General features: G+C 39.4%; 2 protein-coding genes across 5 annotated transcripts in view; one reads left to right on the top strand and one right to left on the bottom strand.

Annotated features, from left to right (window-relative positions):
- Positions 1-5,875, top strand: part of myo7ab (myosin VIIAb) — a 51,327-nt gene extending 45,452 nt beyond the window's left edge. For 2 of the 3 annotated variants that reach the window (XM_063485507.1, XM_063485506.1), the window contains exons 44-50: positions 452-539; positions 648-754; positions 977-1,162; positions 2,043-2,159; positions 2,314-2,397; positions 2,843-2,962; positions 3,440-5,875. In XM_063485507.1, coding sequence (XP_063341577.1) covers positions 452-539; positions 648-754; positions 977-1,162; positions 2,043-2,159; positions 2,314-2,397; positions 2,843-2,962; positions 3,440-3,532 — 795 coding nt within the window. In that variant the 3' untranslated portion in view covers positions 3,533-5,875. The remainder of the gene's footprint in view (positions 1-451; positions 540-647; positions 755-976; positions 1,163-2,042; positions 2,160-2,313; positions 2,398-2,842; positions 2,963-3,439) is intronic. The other variant, XM_063485509.1, reaches the window with a different exon arrangement.
- Positions 5,876-7,204: 1,329 nt separating this feature from the next.
- On the bottom strand, positions 7,205-23,696 carry LOC134635875 (glycerophosphodiester phosphodiesterase domain-containing protein 5-like). Of its 2 annotated transcripts, none has more exons than XM_063485510.1 (16): positions 23,591-23,696; positions 22,437-22,623; positions 20,553-20,656; positions 20,280-20,373; positions 18,334-18,393; positions 16,870-16,968; positions 16,666-16,759; positions 16,022-16,167; positions 15,288-15,370; positions 11,897-12,047; positions 11,031-11,255; positions 10,737-10,894; positions 10,507-10,654; positions 9,163-9,245; positions 8,966-9,045; positions 7,205-7,386 (listed from the first exon to the last, which is right to left on the bottom strand). In XM_063485510.1, the coding sequence occupies exons 2-16, from the start codon at positions 22,590-22,592 to the stop codon at positions 7,304-7,306; spliced, it is 1,764 nt and encodes a 587-aa protein (XP_063341580.1). In that variant the 5' UTR covers positions 22,593-22,623; positions 23,591-23,696; the 3' UTR covers positions 7,205-7,303. The 2 variants fall into 2 exon arrangements, with proteins under 2 accessions (XP_063341580.1, XP_063341581.1); XM_063485511.1 differs by having other exon boundaries at positions 23,584-23,673.
- Between the last annotated feature and the right edge of the window lie 165 nt (positions 23,697-23,861).

The raw sequence follows: 23,861 nt of genomic DNA, 5'->3' as shown, positions 1-23,861 counted from the left end.
TGGGTCTCGTTGCAGATGTTTGATTCTGTGTGGTTATTTTGCATTTGTTAATCATTCTTTTAGTGTGTTTGTAGTCATTTTATTTCTTTTTTTTTAGTGGTTTTGCATTTTTAAGTTCTTCTACCACCTCTCTGTAATCAGTTAATTGATTTCTTGTCAGTTCGTGACTTCCTGGTTCCTTTTGTGTTTAGTACTCGTTTGTTTTTTTTTCCGGGGGGGTATTCATAGGTTGTCCTTTGCTGCTCAGTTTGCTTGTAATTATTTTTATTTAACTTTTTTTTTTTTTTTGCTTTGCTTTCAACTGTACAGACTTTGCCTGTACGTGTGATTCGTTTACATGTAATCGTAACTTTTTGCTTTGAATATTAGCTTTATTTTTGAGGAAAAAGGGATCATGAAGCCATTCAAGATGGATCTTCTTTACACAATTAAATCCTTCGCTTACTTCCAGGTCATCAGCGTGCCTGACGGCGACTTCTTCTTTGACTTTGTGAGGCACCTGACTGACTGGATCAAGAAAGCCAGACATGTAAAAGATGGTAAAGCCCATCAGCTCAGATTCAGATTGAAGCTCAGATTATCTTTGATCTTCTTGCTGATTCTTCTTTCTTTACCAGTTTGTCTTTTCATCTTTGTGCTGTGTGCAGGTGTAGTGCCTTCTCTGACCTACCAGGTGTTCTTCATGAAGAAGCTGTGGACTAATACACTTCCTGGAAAGGACTCCATGGCTGATTCCATCTTCCACTACTACCAGGTTAGTCCCTCTGCAGTATCAGTATATCTGGTTACTCTTACTTGGTTAAATGTTGAGATAAAACATTTTAAACTTGCCTGATATAGAATGGATGGTGTAGACTAAACTCTGAATCATGCTGAAAGCTCTCTGTCTCTATCTTCCCTCCAGCTGTGCAAAGCTTCAAAAAAGAAAATCTGTGTGTGGTATCGGTTTCTGACCAGCTGTTGTCTTTCTCTGCAGGAGCTGCCGAAGTATCTGCGTGGCTACCACAAGTGCTCAAAGGAGGAGGTGCACCAGCTGGCAGCGCTGATCTACAGGGTGAAGTTTGAGGAGGATAAATCCCACTTCCACAATATTTCCAAGATCCTGAAGGAGCTTGTCCCCCAGGACCAGATCAGACATTTGTCCCCCGACGACTGGAAGCGGGTGAGCACACGCAGATTTAAAAATGGTAAAAAACTGAATGTCTGGATGCAGGAATGGCCTCATGCTGATGATGACTACGTTAAAAAATCATTTCCTCTTCAGTTTGTTGCCACAGATGCAGAATTAAAACATCAGATTTGGATTTAATCCTCGGGTGTTCATTCATTTATAACCTTTCCTCAGTGATCACAGTTCTTACATATTTAAGATGTTTTCATGCTTTCATTCAAAAATCCAGAAATAAGGTCTGGTGATTGGTGCTTTTTGGCTCCTATGCTGGGCAGTTAAAGTTTTACTCAACAAGTAAAAAACACAAAAGTTAGATTGAACTTGTTGTGGAAATCTAGTGAGACACAAACTTTTAATCGCACATTAAAACTCCTAGGTGACTCAGATGTTTTATGCAGGAGCTTTTATTGTAAAAGAGCCGACCTCATGTGTTTACAGGATCCTTTGAAGCACCGGATTCAGAAAAATGCTATTTTTAGAGGCCTGAAAAAGGAGTTTTGGCCTAAGCCATGCTGCTAAATGCACATTCCTTAATTAGTCGTAGGTACTCAAGTTTCAAATGAGTTAAAATGATCTATAAAACTGAAACAAACTAAAAGTTGTGTGCTGATTGTACTGATTAAAAAGAACTCGAGACAATCACCAGGGGATATGCAGAGATTTAAATCTGTAGCAGCACGTCAGCTTCCCTCTCTGACGTCATCCCAAACCCCAAAAAGAGGCTTTACTGTTTTCAGAGTTCTCTAGGAGTTTAAAAACATTAAAATCCAAAACATAACCCACAGCTGCTTGCTACTTTTATAGGTAATCACAAGTCTGTGTGCAAAAAGAATGAATGAGTGTTTCATCTTCCATTTGTTGTGTGTCTCAGTCCATCGTGTCGCTGTTCAACAAGCACTCAGGGAAGACTCGGGAAGAAGCCAAACTCTCCTTCCTCAAAATCATTTACAAGTGGCCCACGTTTGGTTCTGCCTTCTTCGAAGTCAAGGTAAAGACGCTAGAGACTCTTTAGTTTATGAAAGCTTGGAACTTCTGCATTCACTGTTTCCTGCTCTATTTTATCTACTTTCATTTTTAAAAAAGCAGCACAACACTGTGACAAACTTTACATTTTTTGTTTTTCTGTTTTGCTTTTTCTGCAGCAAACAACTGATCCTAATTACCCAGAAACCCTCCTGATAGCAATCAACAAACATGGAGTCAGTCTGATTGATCCCAAGTCTAAGGTGGAACACATTTATCTTTGATATTTAAATCGATCTGTATTGATAAAGCGCTTTACTACTCTGTTCCCTCCCCTCACTCCCAACTGGTCACAGGAGATAGATGCACCTCCCTGAGCCTGTTTTCCTCCAGAGGTTTCTTCCTGTTAAAACTGAGGTTTTCCTTCCCACTGTTGCCAAGTCCTTGCTTATAGGGGATCTTCTGATTGTTGGTGCTTTTTTCTATTACTGTAGTTTCTCTCTGTATTATTGTATTGTAGTTAGCTTGCAATATAAAGCACATTGAGGCGACCGTTCCTTTGAATTAAATCAAAGCACTTTTTTTTCGCAATTAGTTTTGATTTAAACCTGGAAATATTTGTTTGTATGTGAAGTTTATGCTCAGCTAATTTGAATGAGTTTGAGCACTGGATTATTCTCTTATCCGGCTTATCAAAATTTCCTGTAGGACATCCTCATCACTCACCCTTTCACCAAGATCTCCAACTGGAGCAGCGGCAACACGTACTTTCACATCACCATTGGAAACCTGGTGCGAGGCAGCAAGCTGCTGTGTGAAACGTCCCTGGTGAGCTCTTAGTTTTTATAACATGAAACAAAGAGTGTGAGCATTTAGCTTTCCAAACAAAGCTGCTTTTAATGTGATTATGCACAGCCTGAGCAGTGAAAGGAGCGTGCCAGCAGATTTAATTGTCTGTCTTTTCTGTAGACTCTCTCGTTTATCACGTGTCCCACCAACAAGATTACGCTCTGCAGGAAGCAAAATCTTTGCGTTCACATTTGAATCGCTCATTTATTTCATGTGTAATCAAGTATTTTTTGAGTGTGGTGTCTGAAACGATTTTGCATGGTTACCTGTGCTCTCTTTTTAACTTCAAACTTAATTACAGCTCAGAGAAAAGGGGTGAAGTAACAGTTCTAACGTCACAGGAAAACTTATGAGAAAATCAAATCGGTGATCTTGTGTGAATAATAATAGATCCTTATACAGTGAAAAGAGCCGCACATCCCACAAAGCAATCATTAATGTATTCTCATCCATCAGGGCTACAAAATGGACGACCTCCTGACCTCTTACATCAGCCAGATGCTGACGACGATGACCAAACAGCGAACGTCCCGGGGCAACAGCAAGTGAGCAGAAGGCTGGAAAGTCATTGATCCCATTTGATCGAAGCTGGACACAAACACCCACACCCACACGGCAGAATGTAAAAAACGCGCTAATGGCTGACTGTGACGCTCTAATGTTTTCACACTATAACATCGGTCCTGTCTTAAAACTCACCCGCTGCCTTTAAATGACTTTTACCTGAAGCTGGACTTTGTGTAATTGCAGTGATTAGCAGTGACGTTTATTCTCTGTGCTGTAAAGTGTGACACGTTCAACTTTCAGTGAAACCACTTTTCACACGTCTTGACTGAACTGACCATGAAGATTTTTATACTATTAACATCTGCACTGAAACAGCTGGGCCTGTATTTATAAAGTGTCACTAAGTAGGAACTTGGTCCTACATAGGCTGAAAGTGATGAATGCAACTGTTCTTGTTTAACTGTGTTAGGGGAGCACAGTTAAATGTCTTGTTTGGCATCATCGATGAACCGATCCTTAAAACACTACATTTAAAATCTGGAGCCAGTCATTTTTAGTGTTTCTGTTAGAAAAGAAATAGCAGTTAGATCATTTTCTGTCCTATTAATCTCCATCTTAACATGCCGGTTTCAAATCTGAAGAAGCATCCTGGTCTCAAAGAAATCTTGCTATCTTGGACCTGGTGATATTTACGCAGAGAGGTATGCACGAGATTTATGCCCGCACACTTCTTGTGTCAAATCAACAGTTTTTATTTTGCAGATCTTTGAATTGCTTCTACTGTATAGATCATATTCTTGATTATAATTCATTAAGAATATAAAATGGCATAAAAGTTCAAATAGAATCCTAAAGGCATGAACAAACTCCCATTTATACAATTTAGAGTCATTCTTTAGAAACTGATTTAAGGAGCTTGGAAAGAAAAGCATTCTCCAGATGCTTTTCTTTCCAAGCTCCTCAAACTACGATGACCTGGATGACTGAGAACCTTCACAGACATTTAAAAAATGATCCAATATAAGAAAATTTCCCAGTCTCACCATCTGTTTTCCACTGAAAAATTCAAGGATCATAATACACTTCCTAAATTCACTTCAGTTCATTTAGATAAACAACTCTCACCTCAAATCGCTTTATATTGTAAGGTACAGACCCTTCAATAATACTACAATAATATTTCTCACAGAAAAACTGCCAAATTTAACTTCTGCATCTCTAGTTTGGTCATCAAATTATTTTTCTGATGACGTTAGGGGCGTTTCCAAACCTTTTCTGAGCAGAATTTTCTCTGGAGCTACTCTTTTTTTATCTGCATATTCAAAATTTGTAAAGGTGTTCCGCCTCACTTTTTGAAAATTCTTTTTTAAAAAGATTCATATTTTTGTTTTTTTACAGGTAGCACCCACGGCCTCAGAGCGTCTCTTTAATATAGTTGGTTCAAAGGAAAATGCCACTAACCTCATCACAAAAATATGTTTTTAGGCAGACTAATAACATTAGAAATCTGATATTTACACAACTCACAAGTTTGTAGACTTAAGACTTGCCAGGTCTCTCTTGGAAATGAGATTTTTAATCTCAATGAGATTTTTTACCTAGATAAATAAAGGACTAATAAATATCAATGATGACTCTACTTGAACCTTGGGAACCCCACCGGACTGACTGCAGGTCAAGTCAAAATGATGCTGCATTATTTTTGAATTAATGGGTTAATTTGTGCCGTTATTGTACCCAAATCTTTATAATCCCAAGAGATTCTGTGATGCTTCATTCATCCCTGACTTAACTATGGCTCTCTGAAGCAACATCTCCCCATAACATTAGTCCTCTGGTTCTTTTTGTTTATTTAACTTGTAGGTAGTGTTCCTATTTATGCTTACAGTTGTCCCAAGGTTATTAAATCAATGTTATGACATTTTAAAAAAACATTTTACGTTTCAGATGTCTTCCTTTTTTCTTCTTCTTTGATTTGATCGATTTGTTACACTTTGCCAATTTTCGCAGTCAACCTCAGCCACATCAGGAACAATCTCCAAACCTGTGAACACTATCTGGACTTGAACATAGCACCGGTGTGGAGGAAATACGAGTAATGTTGCTTTTACTTCATCGTTAGCATCCCGTGTGTGTGCCACAAAGTTCAAGCACTCTTTATATCCAGTAGGGATTTTTTTCAGTGTCTCCATGTGTACTGTAGCTGGTGAATGATTCGTATTTGTCTCTTCTTTTTTTAATATATGAATTTAGTATTAATTTGTAAGTCATAACGGTTTTATGTTTGTTCTGGATGATGTTTATGAAGCAGAAATTGTTTCATCCATACGACCACATATCTTATGCTGTAGAAATGAATAAATAACATTTTCCAAAGAGTCCTGTGTGGTTGGTTTCTTTAAAAAAAGAAAGAAAATTGCAACATGAGATTTTAGATGCCAGAGAATTTTCCCTGCATGATCAAAGACATCCAAGTATCCAGCTATAAATTAACTTTCATTCTGATATTTACTTGTAAGCTATATCCTTACAATCATGTCTAAATTACAAAATTTTAATTAAAAGTAATCTATTTCAAATACAAATAGGGATACTCAGGATTATGAGCATCTCATGTGCCGTTTTAGCTTCTTCCCATTTAAGCCAACTGTCTTCTGACTGGCTCCCTAAGACAAACTGGTTTGAACAGCAGGTGGGCTTAGCTTTTGTGTCCAACATAACCAAATTAGTATTGATGATTGTTTCTGCCACTGAAAAAAAGTTAGCATGTTGAGCTAACCGCTCTGGAGTCGGAGCTTTTGGCTTACATTACTAGCTCGCCTGATTATTTGACACTGTTTAATATAGTGATGTGCGATACCACAGATTTCCTTTCCGATCCGATACCAAGTAAAATTCAGGGTGGTATCGACGATACTGATCCGATACAGATACTTTGTACAAAAACGTATTTTATTTATTGTGTCTCCCCCTAGCAGCACCTGTCCCTGTCCACTCCTCCTCTTCAGTTCGCCTCAACATACGCTCGTCATATTCTGTGATATCATTTACTCTGAGGTGTTTGACAAATTTGTGGTGTTGCCACAACACCTCACTTTCTTGCCACATGTATCGCAAACCACGTTTGTGGATGTAAAATACGTCCGCACATAACTCCAATTACGCTCAGCCATTGTTGTGAGTGCGCACACCAAGGGGCTGCGTCACATTTATACAGCCGTATTTCGCACATGACTATGAAAGGCGGAAGAGGAAGTAGTTCCATCCAATGTAGACAATCCGAATGATATAGTTTCTTTCCACTGAGTTCCTGTTAATGATAAACTACAAATTTACCCTAAATTACTAAAATATCGATAGTTTAATGTGAGAATCGATTCTAGAACATAAATGACTGGTATCGGAGGAATCGATATTTCACATTTAGTCCACACAGCCTGTCTTCAGAAGGGAGATGTGAACAGCTCAATATAAAGAGTTTCTCATTAATTTAAATAGAGGAATATAAAATCAGGTTGACTAAAACGGCCCCTGTGGGAAAGGTTTAACAAGCGCAATCTAATAAGACACTTGATTTTTGTTAGCTTTAGCCAGAGCCAGGCTAGCTGTTCCCTTGTGTTTCCAGTCATTATGCTAAGCTAAACTAAGCTGCCAGCTGTTGCTAACCTTTTGAAGTCTAACGGTAAAATGATTTAAAACGCTAAACCAGATAAATACAGAGTGAGGCATTGTTTCAGCCACTTTAATTCATTAAGACACAGAAGTTTTTCGAGGTTGACAGTGTGTGATTTGGCTTCGAAGGCTCAGCAGACATTAGTGCTCTGTTACAGCCGCCAGGCTGGGCGTCTTTTCCGCAGCCGAGTTCCCACTGGAGACCGACCAGATATCACTCAGCTCTGAGAGAGAAGATACAGTCAGAAGAAAGAAAAATTAGCTGTCCATAAGTCAAAATGTTGGGTTTTTAGCCCTATAAAGCCTGGACCAGAAAAATCATTCTGGAGCCCCCCATTAAATCTCACTTTGCATATATGAATTTTCAATTTTTAAGTTAAGTTGCTACATATGGCATTTTTATGCACTTACTTATATCCTCATAAGACGGATCCTAATCATTTAGGACCAAAAACATTTGTTTTTGGTCTATATCTTTTGACTTAATTGAGCTACCCTAATAAGTCCTGCTGATCTTTCCAATGATATCTCATGTTTTTGGGTGCCCTCTTTTAGCTCCAAAGAGGCAGGTTCTCAGGATATGATACATATATTGTGGCAGTGGGAATTGATTTATCCGCGGTTTATTTTTTAAACTGTGTTTTTTAGCCCTAAAAAAAAACCCTTTTTCATATTGATATCTCCCATATTTACGTTATGAGAACTCACAAAATGCTGGAAAAACATGAATAATATGAAAATGAGTCCAACCCAGCCTTGTGTTCTTGGAATATTTTCTTAGTATGAAGGTAAAGGTTTGTGTGGCTTCATTAAATATACTAAAGTTGTCATTAAAAAAAAATCAGCTGATTCTGAGGGGTTCAGATGGGAGGTACTGATTGATTTTAAATAGAATGAAAGGTGCTATAGAAAAGGTCATGGAGTTATTAAAGGGGGTATTAAACTATAAATTTAACTATAAATTAAACAAAAATGTAAAAGTATTTTTCTATAATTTAATCTACAAAATCTCATTTAGACTTTCTGAGCCAAAGGTGGCATCTTAGATGTTTTGGTTTTTCTGACCAACAGTTCAAACACCCCCATGAAAAAAAATGTAATCCTCATTTTTTTTTACAAGCTGGAAACATTATACACACAATTGTTTGTGTTATTTCTTTTTTGTTCTTGCTTGTTAACATTTTCAGTCCTCTAATTCAGTCCTCAGTGTGAAATATCAAACCAGCTCCTTAAACTACAGGAGGTAGATGAGAAATAATCACAAATCACACTAATTCCATCACTAACACAGGACTCCCCAAAAATGTTTTGCAACTGTGAAAAACAATTGTTGATTTATAATCATTGCATTTGCATTTCAAATAAGATGTTAGACCTGTTTGTTTTGCACTGATTACAGTGTACGTCTAATACCTCATCTCATAATTAAATCTTTGTGAAAACAAAGTCTGAAAACAACCTTATAATGGCAATTTTCCAATATATACTATATTATATTTTCTCCATGTATAAATACAAAGTACATAGTTCATGACAAATTCATTTTTTATTGAGAAATTTAACCAATCTGATGGTTATGTTTCCATTTAGTTAATTCTTTAATTTGATGTATTTATGGGGTTTTAAACACCAGATTTTTAATATAATGTACAGAGAAAAAATTGTTTACTCTCAATGGGGTGATTTTAATTTAGCCTAGAGATGAAAATGTCTGTGTGCGTCACATATCTAGACTCCAGTTTTCTTCTAGTTTTTTTTTGTTTTTGTTTTTTTAAGTCTGACGTTTATTTTATGGTAAGTTACCCTTTTTAAATTTGCTGTAAGTGCCACCTTCCATCTTGATCCTGCTGCCCGTGCAGAAGGCCAGTTCCCTCTCTCTCCATCTGAAAACACATTTTCATCTTGATAGAGAGCGAAACATGGCGATTACATCAGAATACAGGTTGGATGTATTGGATGCGAGGTAGGTGTGTGTGTGTGCATGTGTGTGTGTTTTCCACCTGTGGAAGAAGAAGATAAGGAGGATCAGCACAAAGGACATCAGATCAGTAAGAATCCACGTCAGTTTATACTCATCGGGAGTCTGAGAAGCAGATCAGAAGAGACCGTGTGGAAGCAAACAGGTGAATATTATTATCTTTTATATATGAAACAATAATAAATAGGCAAAAGTTCACAGTTCATTTTAGCATTCTGTAAATTCCTGTGTTCAAATATGGTTTAAAAGGTTCCCAGATTGTAGCTTGTAGTACTAATTTCTACCACAAGATGGTGCCGCAAGTTAACGTAACCAAGCACTTATTCCACCAGGAGGCCTGTCGGCTGTAGTACTAGAAAAATAAATATCAAAAGTTAATCTAAGCCCAGCACACACTTGACAAGATTACAACACCTCTCTGGTAAAACAGTTGCCCAATGGTATGTAATAATCTGTATTTTAGCATAATTTAACATGCTACAGATGTGCTTTAGATCAGCGGTCCCCAACCCCTGGGCCTCGGACCGGTACCGGTCCGTGAGTCATTTAGTACCGGGCCGCGAGAGTTGAGGCTCAGGTGTGAAATGTATGGTTTTCAGGGTTTTTATCGGTTTTCAGCGTTATTTTGTTATCGTTTTTATCGTTAACTCGGTTTTCCTGGGTCTTTTCACGTGTGTTATGAATAAATCTTCTTTTTTTCGGTACCGGTACTAGTTTTATTTTGTTGTATTTATCCGCGACACCTTAAAGGCCGGTCCGTGAAAATATTGTCGGGCATAAACCGGTCCGTGGCGCAAAAAAGGTTGGGGACCGCTGCTTTAGATGACTAAATAGTGTATTAAAACACATTTAAGAAACAAATGTTACAGCAAAAGCAAGCAAAACTTTATTTATGTAGCACAAGCTCACGATATACACGGTGTACGTTGTGTTTTTACAGATAAAAAACATAAGACACTCAACAGCAGGACACTTTAAAACACGCATGCATGAACAATTATTAGAACCTAAAAATTGCAATTCATTAAACAAGCAGGAATAGGGTAAAATAATCATTAAAACCAGAAACGGGACCACTGAAGGTTAAATAGGAGTTGCTATGAGTTTGGTTTAATCACTGATTATGCTGGATGACTGATATGATTTGGTAGGTTGCTTCAGCAGCTTGGACCATAAAAGGTAAAGCCCCACTACATGATACTACAACCGCACCTCATCCAAACTACCTCAAAATTGGCACCCTTACCCCCCACTGCTAACTATATGGTATCATCAATACGTCAGGTGTTTCAAAATAAAAGCTTCTGCAGTAAGAAAGAGAGGGAACAGGTCGATGTCAGAAATGAAGCGCATTGCTTGAACTCACCATGATAAACAAAGGGGAACTGATGGTGCTGAGCAGCTGGGGGGCATTAGTGGTGACTGAATGCACTCCAGCACACCAGGCTAGAGAGTAGAGCCATGGCTGGCTGATCACATACAAGTTAGTGGTGATGTTTACTGCAGTGTACTCCCTACACACAGGAGAGGAGAAAGTCATGAATATTACTAAACACAAGGAGGAGGACAGTACAGACGCACACACACTTGTGTTACCTGATGAGCTCAGCGGACATGAAAGTGTAGTCCAGGTTGAGTTTGACGATGTGGTTACTCTGGAGCTCCTCTAGAGGGAGCCGACTGCCTGAAGTCTGCTGGAGCTCAGGATCGAGTTCCTGGACCAGAGCTCTGAGATTTGATGGCAGCCAAAGCACCTAGATATGGCACGCAAGCAGTGTTACCTACTGCTCACTCACAGTAACTGCACTCTTTACTCTTTTCAAACGGTAAAATGCTAAATTACAACATTTCACAGTGGAGTCTGGTGATAGAGAACAAAATAAGCCTCGCCTGTGAGGAATGGATGGATGATTCGTTCTGGATGACCTCGAGCGTGCGCTGGATCCAGGTGTCTCTGAAAGGGTGATCTCTGGGTGGCCGATAGAGGTCGAAGATCACCAGTTTGCCCGTCTGAGCTGCCAGCTGGAGGAAGGCCTGCAGGCTACAGACCGACTGGTTTCCAGCTCGCTGTCGGTCGTCTGCGTTCAGAGAGCCAGCCGTGCCAAATGGGTTGTGCTGCAGGGGTGACCATCAATAACCAATCAATACAGTGATTTCACATGACATGTGATATGCTTTTCATTGGCCAGCTGATTTTTTTTTCCATTTTTGGCTGTTGTCATGAGGAATTCATTTGTGTCCAAACATGCTCAACTCCATTCTGTAGTTATAGTAACACTCTTAAACCTCAAATATAGTAAACAAATATCTTCTTTTTTCTCAGCATTTCATTACATCTGTACATCCATTTTCTGCCGCTTATTCTAATCTGGGTCAGGGTTCTCTCTCCCTAGCTACCTCCTCCCGCTCTAACCCTCTTCTGGGATGCATTTCCAGGCCAACCAAGTGATGCAATCTCTCCAACATGTCCTGGGTTTGCCCCAGTGTGTGCTCTCAGGTAGACATGCTCAAAACACTTCAAATGGCTTATTTAAATAGAAAAGATTAGCAGCTGTGCTCTGAGCCCATCTATGGTAAACAGCAGGTAAAAGAATATCAGAGGTTATTAGCTGACCCCAAAAAAATGCAGTGAATAAAATCAATACTTCTTCCTTTTGTTTATTTTTTTAGAGCTTTTTTTCTATGGTTACATTTTTCAAACATCAGAGAATAGCTATGACTATCATGGGAAAGGTGTCATTAAATGGCAGACTCACAGACAGGAACCAGTCCCCAGCGTTCAGGCTCTCCAGCTCGTTCCAGGTGAACCTGGCAGCTGGAGCATTGGTCTGGTTTGGGAAAACTTCATGGATGTTGGTGGTCCGCTGCAGAGTGTAGTCATGCATCAGAAAAGGCACGCCATCAAAACTAGAGGACAAGGACAGGACAACAGTATGAGACTCTAAATGGGGCAGGGAGCTTTTCAGAAACAGAAAAGTCAGCTCGCCTGAAAGGTTATTGTATTTAAAGTTTAATAGGCTTAACTGGGACCTGGCTAAGTGCTTGGTCTTCAGTGATTGTCTTTAGAAACAGAACTGGAACATAATAATGTCATGACAGCATGTATGTAGAGAGCTACTGGCTCAAATGCTCAAATTCTTTTATCAATACTTTACATTCACTATTAGACAAACTTGGGGAATTTAAAATGCCAATGAATTCCTCAAAAAGTCGATTATCCTTGGATTTATTGGATACTTTGATTTTTATTCTTTATACTCGACTTTAATAAACAATATTTTTTGTAAGGAATAACACTTATAACAGTAGTTTATTAATGAGTGACGTCTACAGTCAGGTCCATAAATATTGGGACATCGACACAATTCTAACATTTTTGGCTCCATACACCACCACAATGGATTCCAAATGAAACGAACAAGACATGCTTTAACTGCAGAGTGTCAGCTTTTATTTGAGGGTATTTACATCCAAATCAGGTGAACGGTGTAGGAATTACAACAGTTTGCAAATGTGCCTCCCACTTCTTGAGGGACCAAAAGTAATGGGACAGAATAAGAACCATAAATCAAACATTCATTTTTTAATACTTGGTTGCAAATCCTTTACAGTCAATCACAGCCTGAAGTCTGGAACACATAGACATCACCAGACGCCGGGTTTCATCCCTGGTGATGCTCTGCCAGGCCTCTACTGCAACAGTCTTCAGTTCCTGCTTGTTCTTGGGGCATTTTCCCTTCAGTTTTGTCTTCAGCAAGTGAAATGCATGCTCAATCAGATTCAGGTCAGGTGATTGACTTGGCCATTGCAAAACAGTCCACTTCTTTCCCTTCAAAAACTCTTTGGTTGCTTTTGCAGTATGCTTTGGGTCGTTGTCCACCTGCACTGTGAAGCGCCGTCCAATGAGTTTTGAAGCATTTGTCTGAATATGAGCAGATAATATTGCCCGAAACACTTCAGAATTCATCGTGCTGCTTTTGTCAGCAGTCACATCATCAATAAATACAAGAGAACCAGTTCCACTGGCAGCCATACATGCCCACGCCATGACACTTCCACCACAATGCTTCACTGATGAGGTGGTATGCTTAGGATCATGAGCAGTTCCTTTCCTTCTCCATACTCTTCTCTTCCCATCACTCTGGTACAAGTTGATGTTGGTCTCATCTGTCCATAGGATGTTGTTCCAGAACTGCGACGGCTTTTTCAGATGTCGTTTGGCAAACTCTAATCTGGCCTTCCTGTTTTTGGGGCTCACCAAAGGTTTACATCTTGTGGTGAACCCTCTGTATTCACACTGGTGGAGTCTTCTCTTGATTGTTGACTCTGACGCACATACACCTGCCTCCTAGAGAGTGTTCTTGATCTGGCCAACTGTTGTGAAGGGTGTTTTCTTCACCAGGGAAAGGATTCTTTGGTCATCCACCACAGTTGTGTCCCGTGGTCTTCCTAGTCTTTTGGTGTTGCTGAGCTCACCAGTGCGTTCCTTCTTTTTGGGAATGTTCTAAACAGTTGTTTTGGCCACGCCTGATGTTTTTGCAATCTCTCTGATGGGTTTGTTTTGTTTTTTCAGCCTAATGATGGCTTGCTTCACTGGTAGTGACAGCTCTTTGGATCTCATCCTAGCAGTTGACAGCAACAGGTTCAAAAAGCAAACAGCACACTTGAAATGAACTCTGGACCTTTTATTTGTTCATTGTAATTGGGGTAATGAGGGAATAACACACACCTGGCCATGGAACAGCTGAGAAGCCAATTGTCCCATTACTTTTGGTCCCTTAAGAAGTGGGAGGCACATTTGCAAACTGTCATAATTCCTATACTGTTCACCTGATTTGGATGTAAATACCCTCAAATAAAAGCTGACAGTCTGCAGTTAAAGCATGTCTTGTTCGTTTCATTTGGAATCCATTGTGGTTGTGTATAGAGCCAAAAATGTTAGAATTGTGTCGATGTCCCAATATTTATGGACCTGACTGTAAATCAATTAAAAAAGTTGCCTAAAGGTTCTTTATATTGTAAGGTAAAGACCTTACAATAATACATAGAAAACCCCAACAATCAGAAGACCCCCTATGAGCAAGCACTTTGGCGATGGTGAGAAGGAAAAACTCCCTTTTAACAGGAAGACACCTCTGGCAGAAGCAGGTTCAGTCAGGAGCAACCGTTGGCAGTATCTCTTTGGATCTCATATTGAATGTTCCAGTGAAAACATACCGGATTTGGAATCTACTTCAGATCTTTTATCTCCCTAAAAGGACAAGAACAGCCCTCACCCATGTTACTGCGTATCAGTCAACTGTCCAATTCCTGTCAAGCCTCTAAAAATGGAGGACTGCATTTCAAAATGGATCTAAGCATTAAACAGTCTTGAATGGTTTTAAATCTGAGCTGGTTTAGAGAAGCAAAACTACAAAAAATGTCACTGGATCTGACTGTATTTTACACATAATTAAATACCATGTGGTAGAAAAGTGTCCGCCACAAAAAGAACCAAAAGTAATAGAGCCAACGCTGCAGGAATCATGAATGTTATACTATTAGATAAAGAAGACTGTGGTTCATTGTTGCAGCTGTTGCAATTACAGAGTTTCACATTTTGTAACATTAATCTGAAATCAGATCAGTCATCAGCAGAAAAAACACCACAATTAACAGGAAGTGAAACAAGATGGCAAGACATCCACAAATGTTTGGTCACATGATCAATCGAGACAGTCAGTGGCCACGCCCACTGTTGATTCTGCAGCATCTGCGTATTTGGTTGCGGTTTTAAAGCCACGTTTGTTTCTACAGGACATTTTAAACAACCCCAGCTGACCGAAGTGCTGAACAAGTTATTCAAAATATACACTTTACATAACAGTCACTAAATGAGCAATAAATACAGAATAAAAATCACATTAAAAAAAAAGTACCCTGCATAATAAAGCCCAGGGTACTCTGCTCAGTAGAGTTTTGAAAGTGTTTTACAATAACTGAGAGACTGTGCAGCGATTATGTGAAAAGGTAAGCTGCTGACATGTGATTGCTTTGTCACTTTGCAGCATGTTTTCTAAATACTGTTTAGGCTGCATTGCACTGGGCTCTCAGGGCCATTGTACCATAATTGAACACACATGCTTTCGCAGAGAGCTCCTCGCTGACCTGATGGTGACATCCGTCTCCAGACCGTCACACCCAGCCTCCACCGCCTTCTCAAAGGACATCAGGGTGTTTTCTGGAGCGAGCTGCAGAATGAGAATCAACAGAGAACAGCAACTTGCAGCAGCAGTCAGTGCATGCAGGGGACTTTCAGCTCTGAACAAAACACACAGGAAGGATGTGAGCTTTCCTTTGTTTTTGTGTCAGTTCAGGGCCTGAGCGGTGTCCAAGAACATATTTCACATTACACTAATTTATGTTGTGTTACATTCAGGCTTAAAACTCTTTTACAGACCAAAAAGTTTTACAACAGCATGTAAAAAATCCTTTACTCTCATGAACAGTAACTGTTTGTTTATGAAAAGAAAATCAAAATCTGCTTATTTCTGTTACAAAGAAAGAAAAATTCTGTGTTTTACTTTGTCATATGTGACACTAGGACAATTGAAATACTGCTGCTCTCTCACTTTAGTGTACAGGAAGAACTGAGAAAAGACAAAGGACACAATGGGGAATTTATAAAAATCAAACCTATCCATGTAGTAGAAGATATAAATAAGATAAATAAATAAATAAATAAATAGAAATGTGTGAAATATTTGCACATTTAAAGTTTATCTTGTTTCTATAGAAAAGATCAAATTTTACACTTAATGCATCATGGAAAAACAAAGCTAAAAAGGGATTCAAGTCCAAGCTTTAATGGTTTACAGAGCAGTAAGTGTGTTTTTGGTCACCATAGGGGCTCCTCTGTGGCCAATGAGAGCCGGTGCAGGGCCCAGGGTCCCCTTCTCTTTGATACAAGGAGAATACAACCCGAGGGGAACCAAGTAGAGGGACAACAGGATGGTCAGGTACATGGCCATGATCAGGCCTCGCCGTACTAAAACACAAAAACACAATATAAAGCATAAACAAGAAGAGAGAGAGATTAAAAACAACTGAGGGCTCCTAACTAATAAATGAAGGAATCTGTGTGTGTGTGTGTTTTTCCCCTCAGTATTTATCTAACCTGCTTCACAGTTCGTGGATGTATAGGTGAGAAGTGAAGCGTTGTGAAGTCGTTTGGATGAGTTGGAAAATCCCAGTAAGACCATCAGTTCCTGAAATACTCAAAGTCACTTAAATCCCCTTTCTGATGCTCAGTTTAAACACCTTTACATGCCTAAATACACGGAGTTGCTCTAATGTAATTGGTTAGTTGATCAGGTGTACCTAAGAAAGTGTCTGCTGATTGTATTTTGCCCATATTGTGCTTTTCTTGTGTTGTGTTTCTTGAAAACTTATTTTTCAATTTACTTTAAATATGAGTTTTTATGTTTATCATCTTTTCATATATCAGAATAAAAACAAACATTTTAAAAGCACGTCTGAGACTCACCTCTGCTTTTCATGCGAAAGAAATGCAAAGCAACAGGCCAAGCCAGTGATGTCATCAGTAAGACTCCGCCCACATGTAAGAAAGGTGCTGTTACCTGGTCAGGAAGAAGAGAAAAAAAAAATCTAGTAAAATCTAACACGAGAAGTGGAAATCATGGACACACAGAACAAGGTAAGGGGTGGCGGAGGAGAAGAAGAGCGTCACCTGGAAGGACAGCAGCAGCGTCCTCCATTCTTTACTCCAAAGGTTGGACAAGACAGCCATGGCGATGACAGAGACCATCAGGCTCACCAGGATCCCAATCTGCAAAAAACAGTGTCAAAGTGTAGAAATATGAAAAATGTTTCATATGGATAGAAAACATCTTCATTTGGCGACACTGACTAGAATTCGTTCATTCTGGTGATTTTTTTCTTTAGCATCCAGTGAATAAAACATCCTAATAAGCTCAGAGAAAAGAATTAGCAGGTCAATTTTAAGGATGACGTCTGGGTGAATATAAGGAGAACAGCAAACATGGAACCGCAGTATATATGACAACAACAGAGTTTGTGCAATTCTAACAAGCTTTAAAGTCAATATTTGGTACAATTTCTTTAAGCAGTCTTCAGGAACAGTTCGACAGGCTTCTCAAAGGACATTTAAAGCTCTTCCTTGGATGTTGGCTGCCTTTGTTATCTGTCAAGATGATCCCACACTGATTCAATAATATTGAGGCCTCTGGGAAAGCCAATCCATGAGGTATAGTTTTCTATCCAAGTATGTTTTTACTGCACTAGCAGTGTGTTTGCCATGCTGAAATTTTCTGTCAATCAGACGTTTTCAGATGGTTTTTCATGGTGGATTAGAATCTGATGGCGTTTTTCATTGGTTTTGAAAAGGTCCCAAACACTACTATGGTCAAATGCAGCCCAAACCATGGCCGAGCATCCACTGTGTTTTAAATACAGCTGAAGACACTCGCTGTTGTCTCTCTATCCTGACCTCCTCTGTACTTACTGACGATTTTAAGCAAAAATTTATCTCCATCAGACCTATTGCCACTAATTTTCAGTCCAGCTCTTGAGTAATGTGGCATACCTCAGCCTTTTTAACCTTCCTTAAGAATGGCTTCGTTACGGCCACCCTTCCACTGAGACTTTTTCTGATAGACTTCAGTGAGCAGTCGATGAATCAACTGAAGGTCCAGATTTCTCTCTCTCTCTTTTTCCTACTTCTTAAGGAAATGACTTTCAGACATTGAAACTATTTTATCTTTGCAATTTTTCATAGATCCAGCTAAAGTAATGGGGACACAAATAATATGTTTTTGCCACAGGCTGCTAGTAGCAAAGTGCCAGGAGATTAAATTTAAAATCGGTTCTCTTATGTGTAGATACTAGATCATCCCTATATGTTAGGTGATTTTACTGTGCTTGAATGATTCATAGGTCAGTGTTAAGTGGCTTAACAAAAAATTAATTATTAACCTAGAAAATAAAGAAAAGTCCCTTTAAGACTGAGCACAGTAATTATCCACCATAATTACTGTGCAGACATTCATGTCTGAGCTCAGAATTGAATTTGAAGTCTGCAAACAAAAATCTATGAAAAAGCTGCTGGCCAGTTCCAGTGACACTGCATTGACCCGACATTCCATAAAAACTATGAGAGACATCACTGAGTTACCTTGTGACTCCAGTGTAAATAAAGCTTCTGGCCCTCCGACAGCAAGCACACAGCCAGCAGCTGCAGAGACAGAAAAGCACAGACAAAATAAACTTGGGAAGAGATGATGAGACTTTCTGGACAAAGTCTGAGCTAGTCTGAGGAATAGTTCAAAGTCTATGTGAGATATAGTTAATAAATGCATTCACCAAATGCTTGCATTTCTGTACTGGCTTTAAAATTCCCATAATAAAACTGACTTTTGTGCTCAGACAAGCCTGTTTTGTGCTCTTTGTGTTCTGGTTCTGCACCATCTTTATCATTAACTGTAAACAGGAAAGGACATAAGATAACAGCATAACAAAGTGGGCATGGTTATGGGTTTAAAGATGAGCACATAAAACTCCTCTTGCACACAGGAACGTCACATGAATGCATAAGGGCGGTGCTTGGCAAAGTTTAAAGCAGCCAGAGCAGAGTTTATATAAAAACCTGACCTTTCATTGCCTTTGTAAAACTGCTTTCACACTTATGATCTGGCCAGGTTCTCATGAGCTCGTCGACTTAAAGTAAAGACACAAACAGTGAATCTTGTTTCTTTTAAATTTACAAATACCCACTTAAATTTTGAAACTAACATGTATTTCATCTGCACATGAAGAAGAAGAAAGTGTTACATCAGTTTGGAGTTATAAGTTGGAACCATTTACGCACTTGCTTTCTAATCTACCACTTCACAGCAGCTGTCTCGAGCAGCTTTATGTTGTATGATAAAGACCCTGCAGTGCTAGAAAGAGAAGCCCTTTATGGTTACAGTGGGGAGGAGGAACTCCCTGTTAACAGGAGGAGGTCTCCAGCAGAACCAGGGACTGATTGTGGGGTAAGAAAACAGAAAGGCAAGTTGCATGACATAACTAGACTACCTCACGGAAAGACTGACTACCACAGTTTCACTGGCCTGTGGGCACTTTATGACTGACTTAATGAGCGTGCCTTTGGACTGCGGGAGGAAGCTGGCCTACCTGGAGGATTAAAAGTATAGGGAAAATATGCAAATCCCAAACAGGAGCGATTAGTGACGTCAGAAGTGTGTAGAAATGTTGATAGGTGTATTTTTGTACTACGAACAAAGGCAGGCTTACTGGTTCCCATGTTTCCACTCTTTATGACTAACAGCCTCCCAGCTTTTCCTGCATATTTATGAGAGCAATAATAAATTGATCCTCTTGCATAACTCTGCAGCAAAGCAAAGGTGTCAAAATGTCAAAGTAGCCCAGAAATGAGTGAAAACACCAACGTAAAACTGCTGCGGGGCTGCAGATCAATCGATTTCCCATGAATCTACTTGTGGTGGGGGGAGGGTATGATTTGTGGGAGAGAGATAGGGTAGGATGGTTAAGGGCATGGCATCAGCTGGTGTGAGCGGTACACCCAGAGTGCTAATTATTCTCTCTCCCCGTATAGTCGGTGCAGCGCCTGAGGATGAGGAAGTGAGCAGAGTGAATGTTTCAAATCTGGGTGGCTGCTGGAGCGAACAACTGCAGTTACAAGTTACAAGATAAATGAATTTCAGTGACGATGGCTTAAATATATACAATATTTAAGTGTTTGCTTTTATTTTTCTGATTTTTCGGGTTTTAAACAATCAATCAGTTGCTTCAAATTTTTGTTTGAAAGGAAATTACTAAAAGCGATTGAGGTTCCTATTTTTATTTTTTACCTGCATGTTTTAATGATGTTGTATCAATAAAATATAAAAGAGAACCACAGACTGTTCATTTAAGACTTTTTTTCTAAAAAAAAAAACAAAACAAAAAAAAAACTTTCCAAAAACACTAAAAAATAAGATTAAAAAAAGCAACAGTAAAAAGTTGACACCACTTGAATAAATTATCCAATCAGCTAAAAAGACAAGTAGAACAAATCGAGATGAGAGATGAAAAGCCAATGCAGCGTTTGTGTCTCACCACTAGCACTGTGACGTAGGTGAAGAAGACCACAGCGACAGCCAGCAGCACCACAGACCACGGGAACCAGAAGCCCAGGTTCCCGAAGTTAAACCTTCAGCCAAATGAGAGGAAGCACAACAGACATGAAGGCAGAAAAACGTTTGTTACATGTTCAGTCAACAAAGACATGTGAACGTAAATTTAGCACCAATGATTCCTGCAGCAGATTAATGTGAACAGCTCTATGTTTACCTACGACAGTACTATAAGTGCAGGAGTCGCTCCACCCACCAGTCAAAGTCATTGTAGTCATTCTTGGCTTGCCCCCAGAAGTAGAGGAACAGCAGCGTCAAGCAGAAAGCCGCCACAAGCACAGCAAAGCTGGCACCCTCCAACTGACGACAGGGGAGACGAAACAATGAGAGAAATTTGTTTTTGTTATTCCCCGAGTTAAATCCAGCCCCCCGCACTGTTTACCGCTCTGTTTTTGTGGCAGTTTAAGACTTCCTCTGAGTTTTACAGAGACTGAGGAGCTCCAACTGGACAGCTCTGTTCAGCATCAGCACAATAAAAAAGTGAAATAAAGTTGTTTAACTGTAATGTCTGAAAATGATTTCTTATTTGGTGACTTTTACAGTTGTAGAAATGCAAATACTGAAGTCAATAACTGCAGAAAACAAAACAAAGAATCAACACACTGACACGTCACCCTTACCTCATTTCTTTTTATTGATTTGTTTTATTTTCCTCCAACTGTAGCTGATTTATATTCTCCCACAACGATTTATTAGTGTTTTTTTTTCCTGTTTGCCGTTTGGTTTGACAATAAAATTCATGTTGCTGACCACATAATGTGTAACACATGTGTCTCTAAATTTAATTATTCTGCATTTTTTCAGCATATTTTGAGTGTTTTTACTCCTCTCTCTTTCCAAACACAGCATCTCAACTTTAGATGGCTTTAGAAAAAGAATTGGGTGCACCGGTTTCAATTTTTGAGTGTGTCCCTCTAATCCACAGAGTCAAAAGTATATATATACACCAGCTCAAACATACACATAGACTCCTACTAATATTTGGTTAAATGTCCATTAGCAAGTTGTACCTCGACTAGATCCTTTTGGTATCCATCAACAAGTTTCTGGCATAATTTTGGGTAAATATTTGATGACTCTTTTGAGTTCATTTGAATTTGTTGCACAGACCTGGCTTTTAGGCATAGTCCACAAAATTTCAAAGGGGTTGAGGTCGGGTCTCTGGGAAGGCTGATCCATCCAGCTTTATCCCTTCCAAAAATAGTTTTCTTGTGCGTTTGGGATCAATGTCCTGTTGGTTGTTGATTTGAAGTGAAAGTGGAGAATTTGGAGGTTCACTATTCCAACCACTGCACAGTCCCCAAGCATGATGCTACCACCACCATGCTTGACACTTGCTACAGGCTTGAGCCCTGGTGGTTCCTGGATTGCTCCTGAACATCCTAACCAGTTTACTCACATTTGAAGGTGACAGTTTGGATCTTCTTCCAGATCTCGGATTTCCTTGCAGTTCCCTATTATTTTGAGTATTCATCAATCCATTGAGTGCTGTCAAACAAATCCTTTTTATGCTTGTAACTACCAGCTGTAGTCAATCATGATCACCAATTAGAAGTTAATAGGGCTTGGCCTCATTAAGTTAAAGGACACTGTTGAACCTTCAGGACCACTTATTCAAATATGTAAGTGAGTGTATGTATATATTTGAGCCTTTGTGGATTAAGATAGCTTTTTTCCCTAAACCTGAATTTTCTATTTACTCCGGTTATCTTTGTCTAATATTAAAATTTGTTTGATGATCTGAAACATGTAAGGGTGCAAACATGCAAAACAAAAAATAAGAGAACAGGAAGGGGGTACATGCTTTTTCAGAGCACTGTATGACTCGAGAAAGGAAAGGGGGCCACAGAGACGGCTTATGTATAGGGCCTAGAGTTCTGTGCTGATTTCTTATATTGAATCTTTCAAAAATAAATTCCAAAACATTCAGTTTCCCTGGACTTTAATTTTGGTAAGACCGCTAGAACTTAAAATAAAAAACCCACAAAACACTGAAACTCCTGTAAACTTAACCACAGTATGATTCATTAATTCCAGTGATAATAAACAGACGGTGGCTCTTGTGTTGCTGCTTCCTGACCTTGTTGCAGCAGCAGCCCTCAGGCTGACTCCTCTTGTAGTGTCTCCACTGGCAGCCGTACAAACCAGCCAAACATGACACGAAAGGCTGGTGCTCATAACGTTGCAGCAACTTCACACGAAGGCTACGAAACCACTGCGACAACGTGGACGCCATGGCTCATACACACACAACCACAGCCTCCATCCTGCTCCAATGCACACACAGAAATAAAAATCGACTAAGACAACGAGACAAATTCGAATTAAAGCTAAAACATCAAAAAAGAGGCAAATCAAGTAAAACAGGTACAAACAGAGGCCAAAAGGGTCTTAAGTTTGCATTGGAATTGTCCAATAGCTACTAAAGCATCACTTTTAGGGTGTATTGTAGCATACAATGTGTGCAAGCTAAACCTGAGCTCATTATTTACTGTCTTTTTGTTTTGTTTTGTTTTTTAAATAGGATAAAAGAGAAACCTTCTAACTCCTCTGGGCTCAGCTCCCAGAAAGCTAAAGTTACACAGCTCACTGGTCTGTTTTGTCCATCACTGGCAGGCTTCTTCTTATATGATACTCAAGTGGGTCATTATCACTACAGGAGAACAAAGAAAGTCTCACTAGTTGTGTTTCCCCCCTTTAAGGCAGATTTACTTATAGTGCACTTGTGTATTGACTGAAATAAAGAAACAATGGTTTCCTGATTTCCGGATTACTGGCATTTCATGCCAGATTGTCTGTCATGGGTGCACTTCTTGGAAATCATAAAAACATGACATGACAAAATATCCACCAGTCATCACGAAACTAAAGACAAGCAACCTGGGATTATGGTGCTAAATCTTGCAAACTTTTAATCCGACTCAAATCTCACTTTTTTGATTCACTTAACGCTTTCCTTCGTGTGTTGTATCGTGGCCGAATTAAAGATTTAGACTCTATTTAATCATAAACAGTGCTAAATGAGTAAAACACACTAGCGCGTTCGCAAACCAGCATGAAAATATTAAAATTGTACATTTATTTAACGCATTCTGGTGATGAACGCTCCATAAAACAAAGAACGGGACCTAGGGACCTGTTCAGAGCTCAAGCGAGCAGCGGATCGTTACAAAAACACTGTGCAGCTTCCACTTCAGCCTGTTTTTTGTTATGTCGTAAGGACAGACCTCCTACCTCCAGGCCGGTTCTCCCTCCGGGTAAACGGCAGACAAGAAGCCGCAGTGTGCAGCCCTTCCTCGGTGGTCGTCCGGAGCAGGTGGCCTCGGAAAACGGGTCAAGTCAGCGGGAATTACTAACACGGGGACCAGAGGAAAGGCCCTGCCTTCAAAAATACAGGCACACATTTTTTTAAAAAACGTCTGCAGTAGGGTTTTAGCTGTTTTATACAATCTTGTGCATTATTTTTTCCCCATTTAGCTTTTATTTACACTCCATAGCGAGATTT

The sequence above is a fragment of the Pelmatolapia mariae genome, linkage group LG10_11 (genome assembly GCF_036321145.2).
Source record: "Pelmatolapia mariae isolate MD_Pm_ZW linkage group LG10_11, Pm_UMD_F_2, whole genome shotgun sequence".
In the NCBI taxonomy this organism is placed as follows: domain Eukaryota; kingdom Metazoa; phylum Chordata; class Actinopteri; order Cichliformes; family Cichlidae; genus Pelmatolapia; species Pelmatolapia mariae.
This window is presented reverse-complemented; position numbering and strand designations above follow the sequence as displayed.

Excerpts from the sequence above, each read along its gene's own strand:
- LOC134635875 (XM_063485510.1), bottom strand. The coding sequence starts at position 22,592 with ATGGCGTCCACGTTGTCGCAGTGGTTTCGTAGCCTTCGTGTGAAGTTG. Across the intron at positions 20,657-22,436 it reads AGGGCTGCTGCTGCAACAAG|TTGGAGGGTGCCAGCTTTGC; the intron begins GTCAGGAAGCAG and ends CCCTGTCGTCAG. Across the intron at positions 10,655-10,736 it reads ATGTCCGCTGAGCTCATCAG|GGAGTACACTGCAGTAAACA; the intron begins GTAACACAAGTG and ends TCCTGTGTGTAG.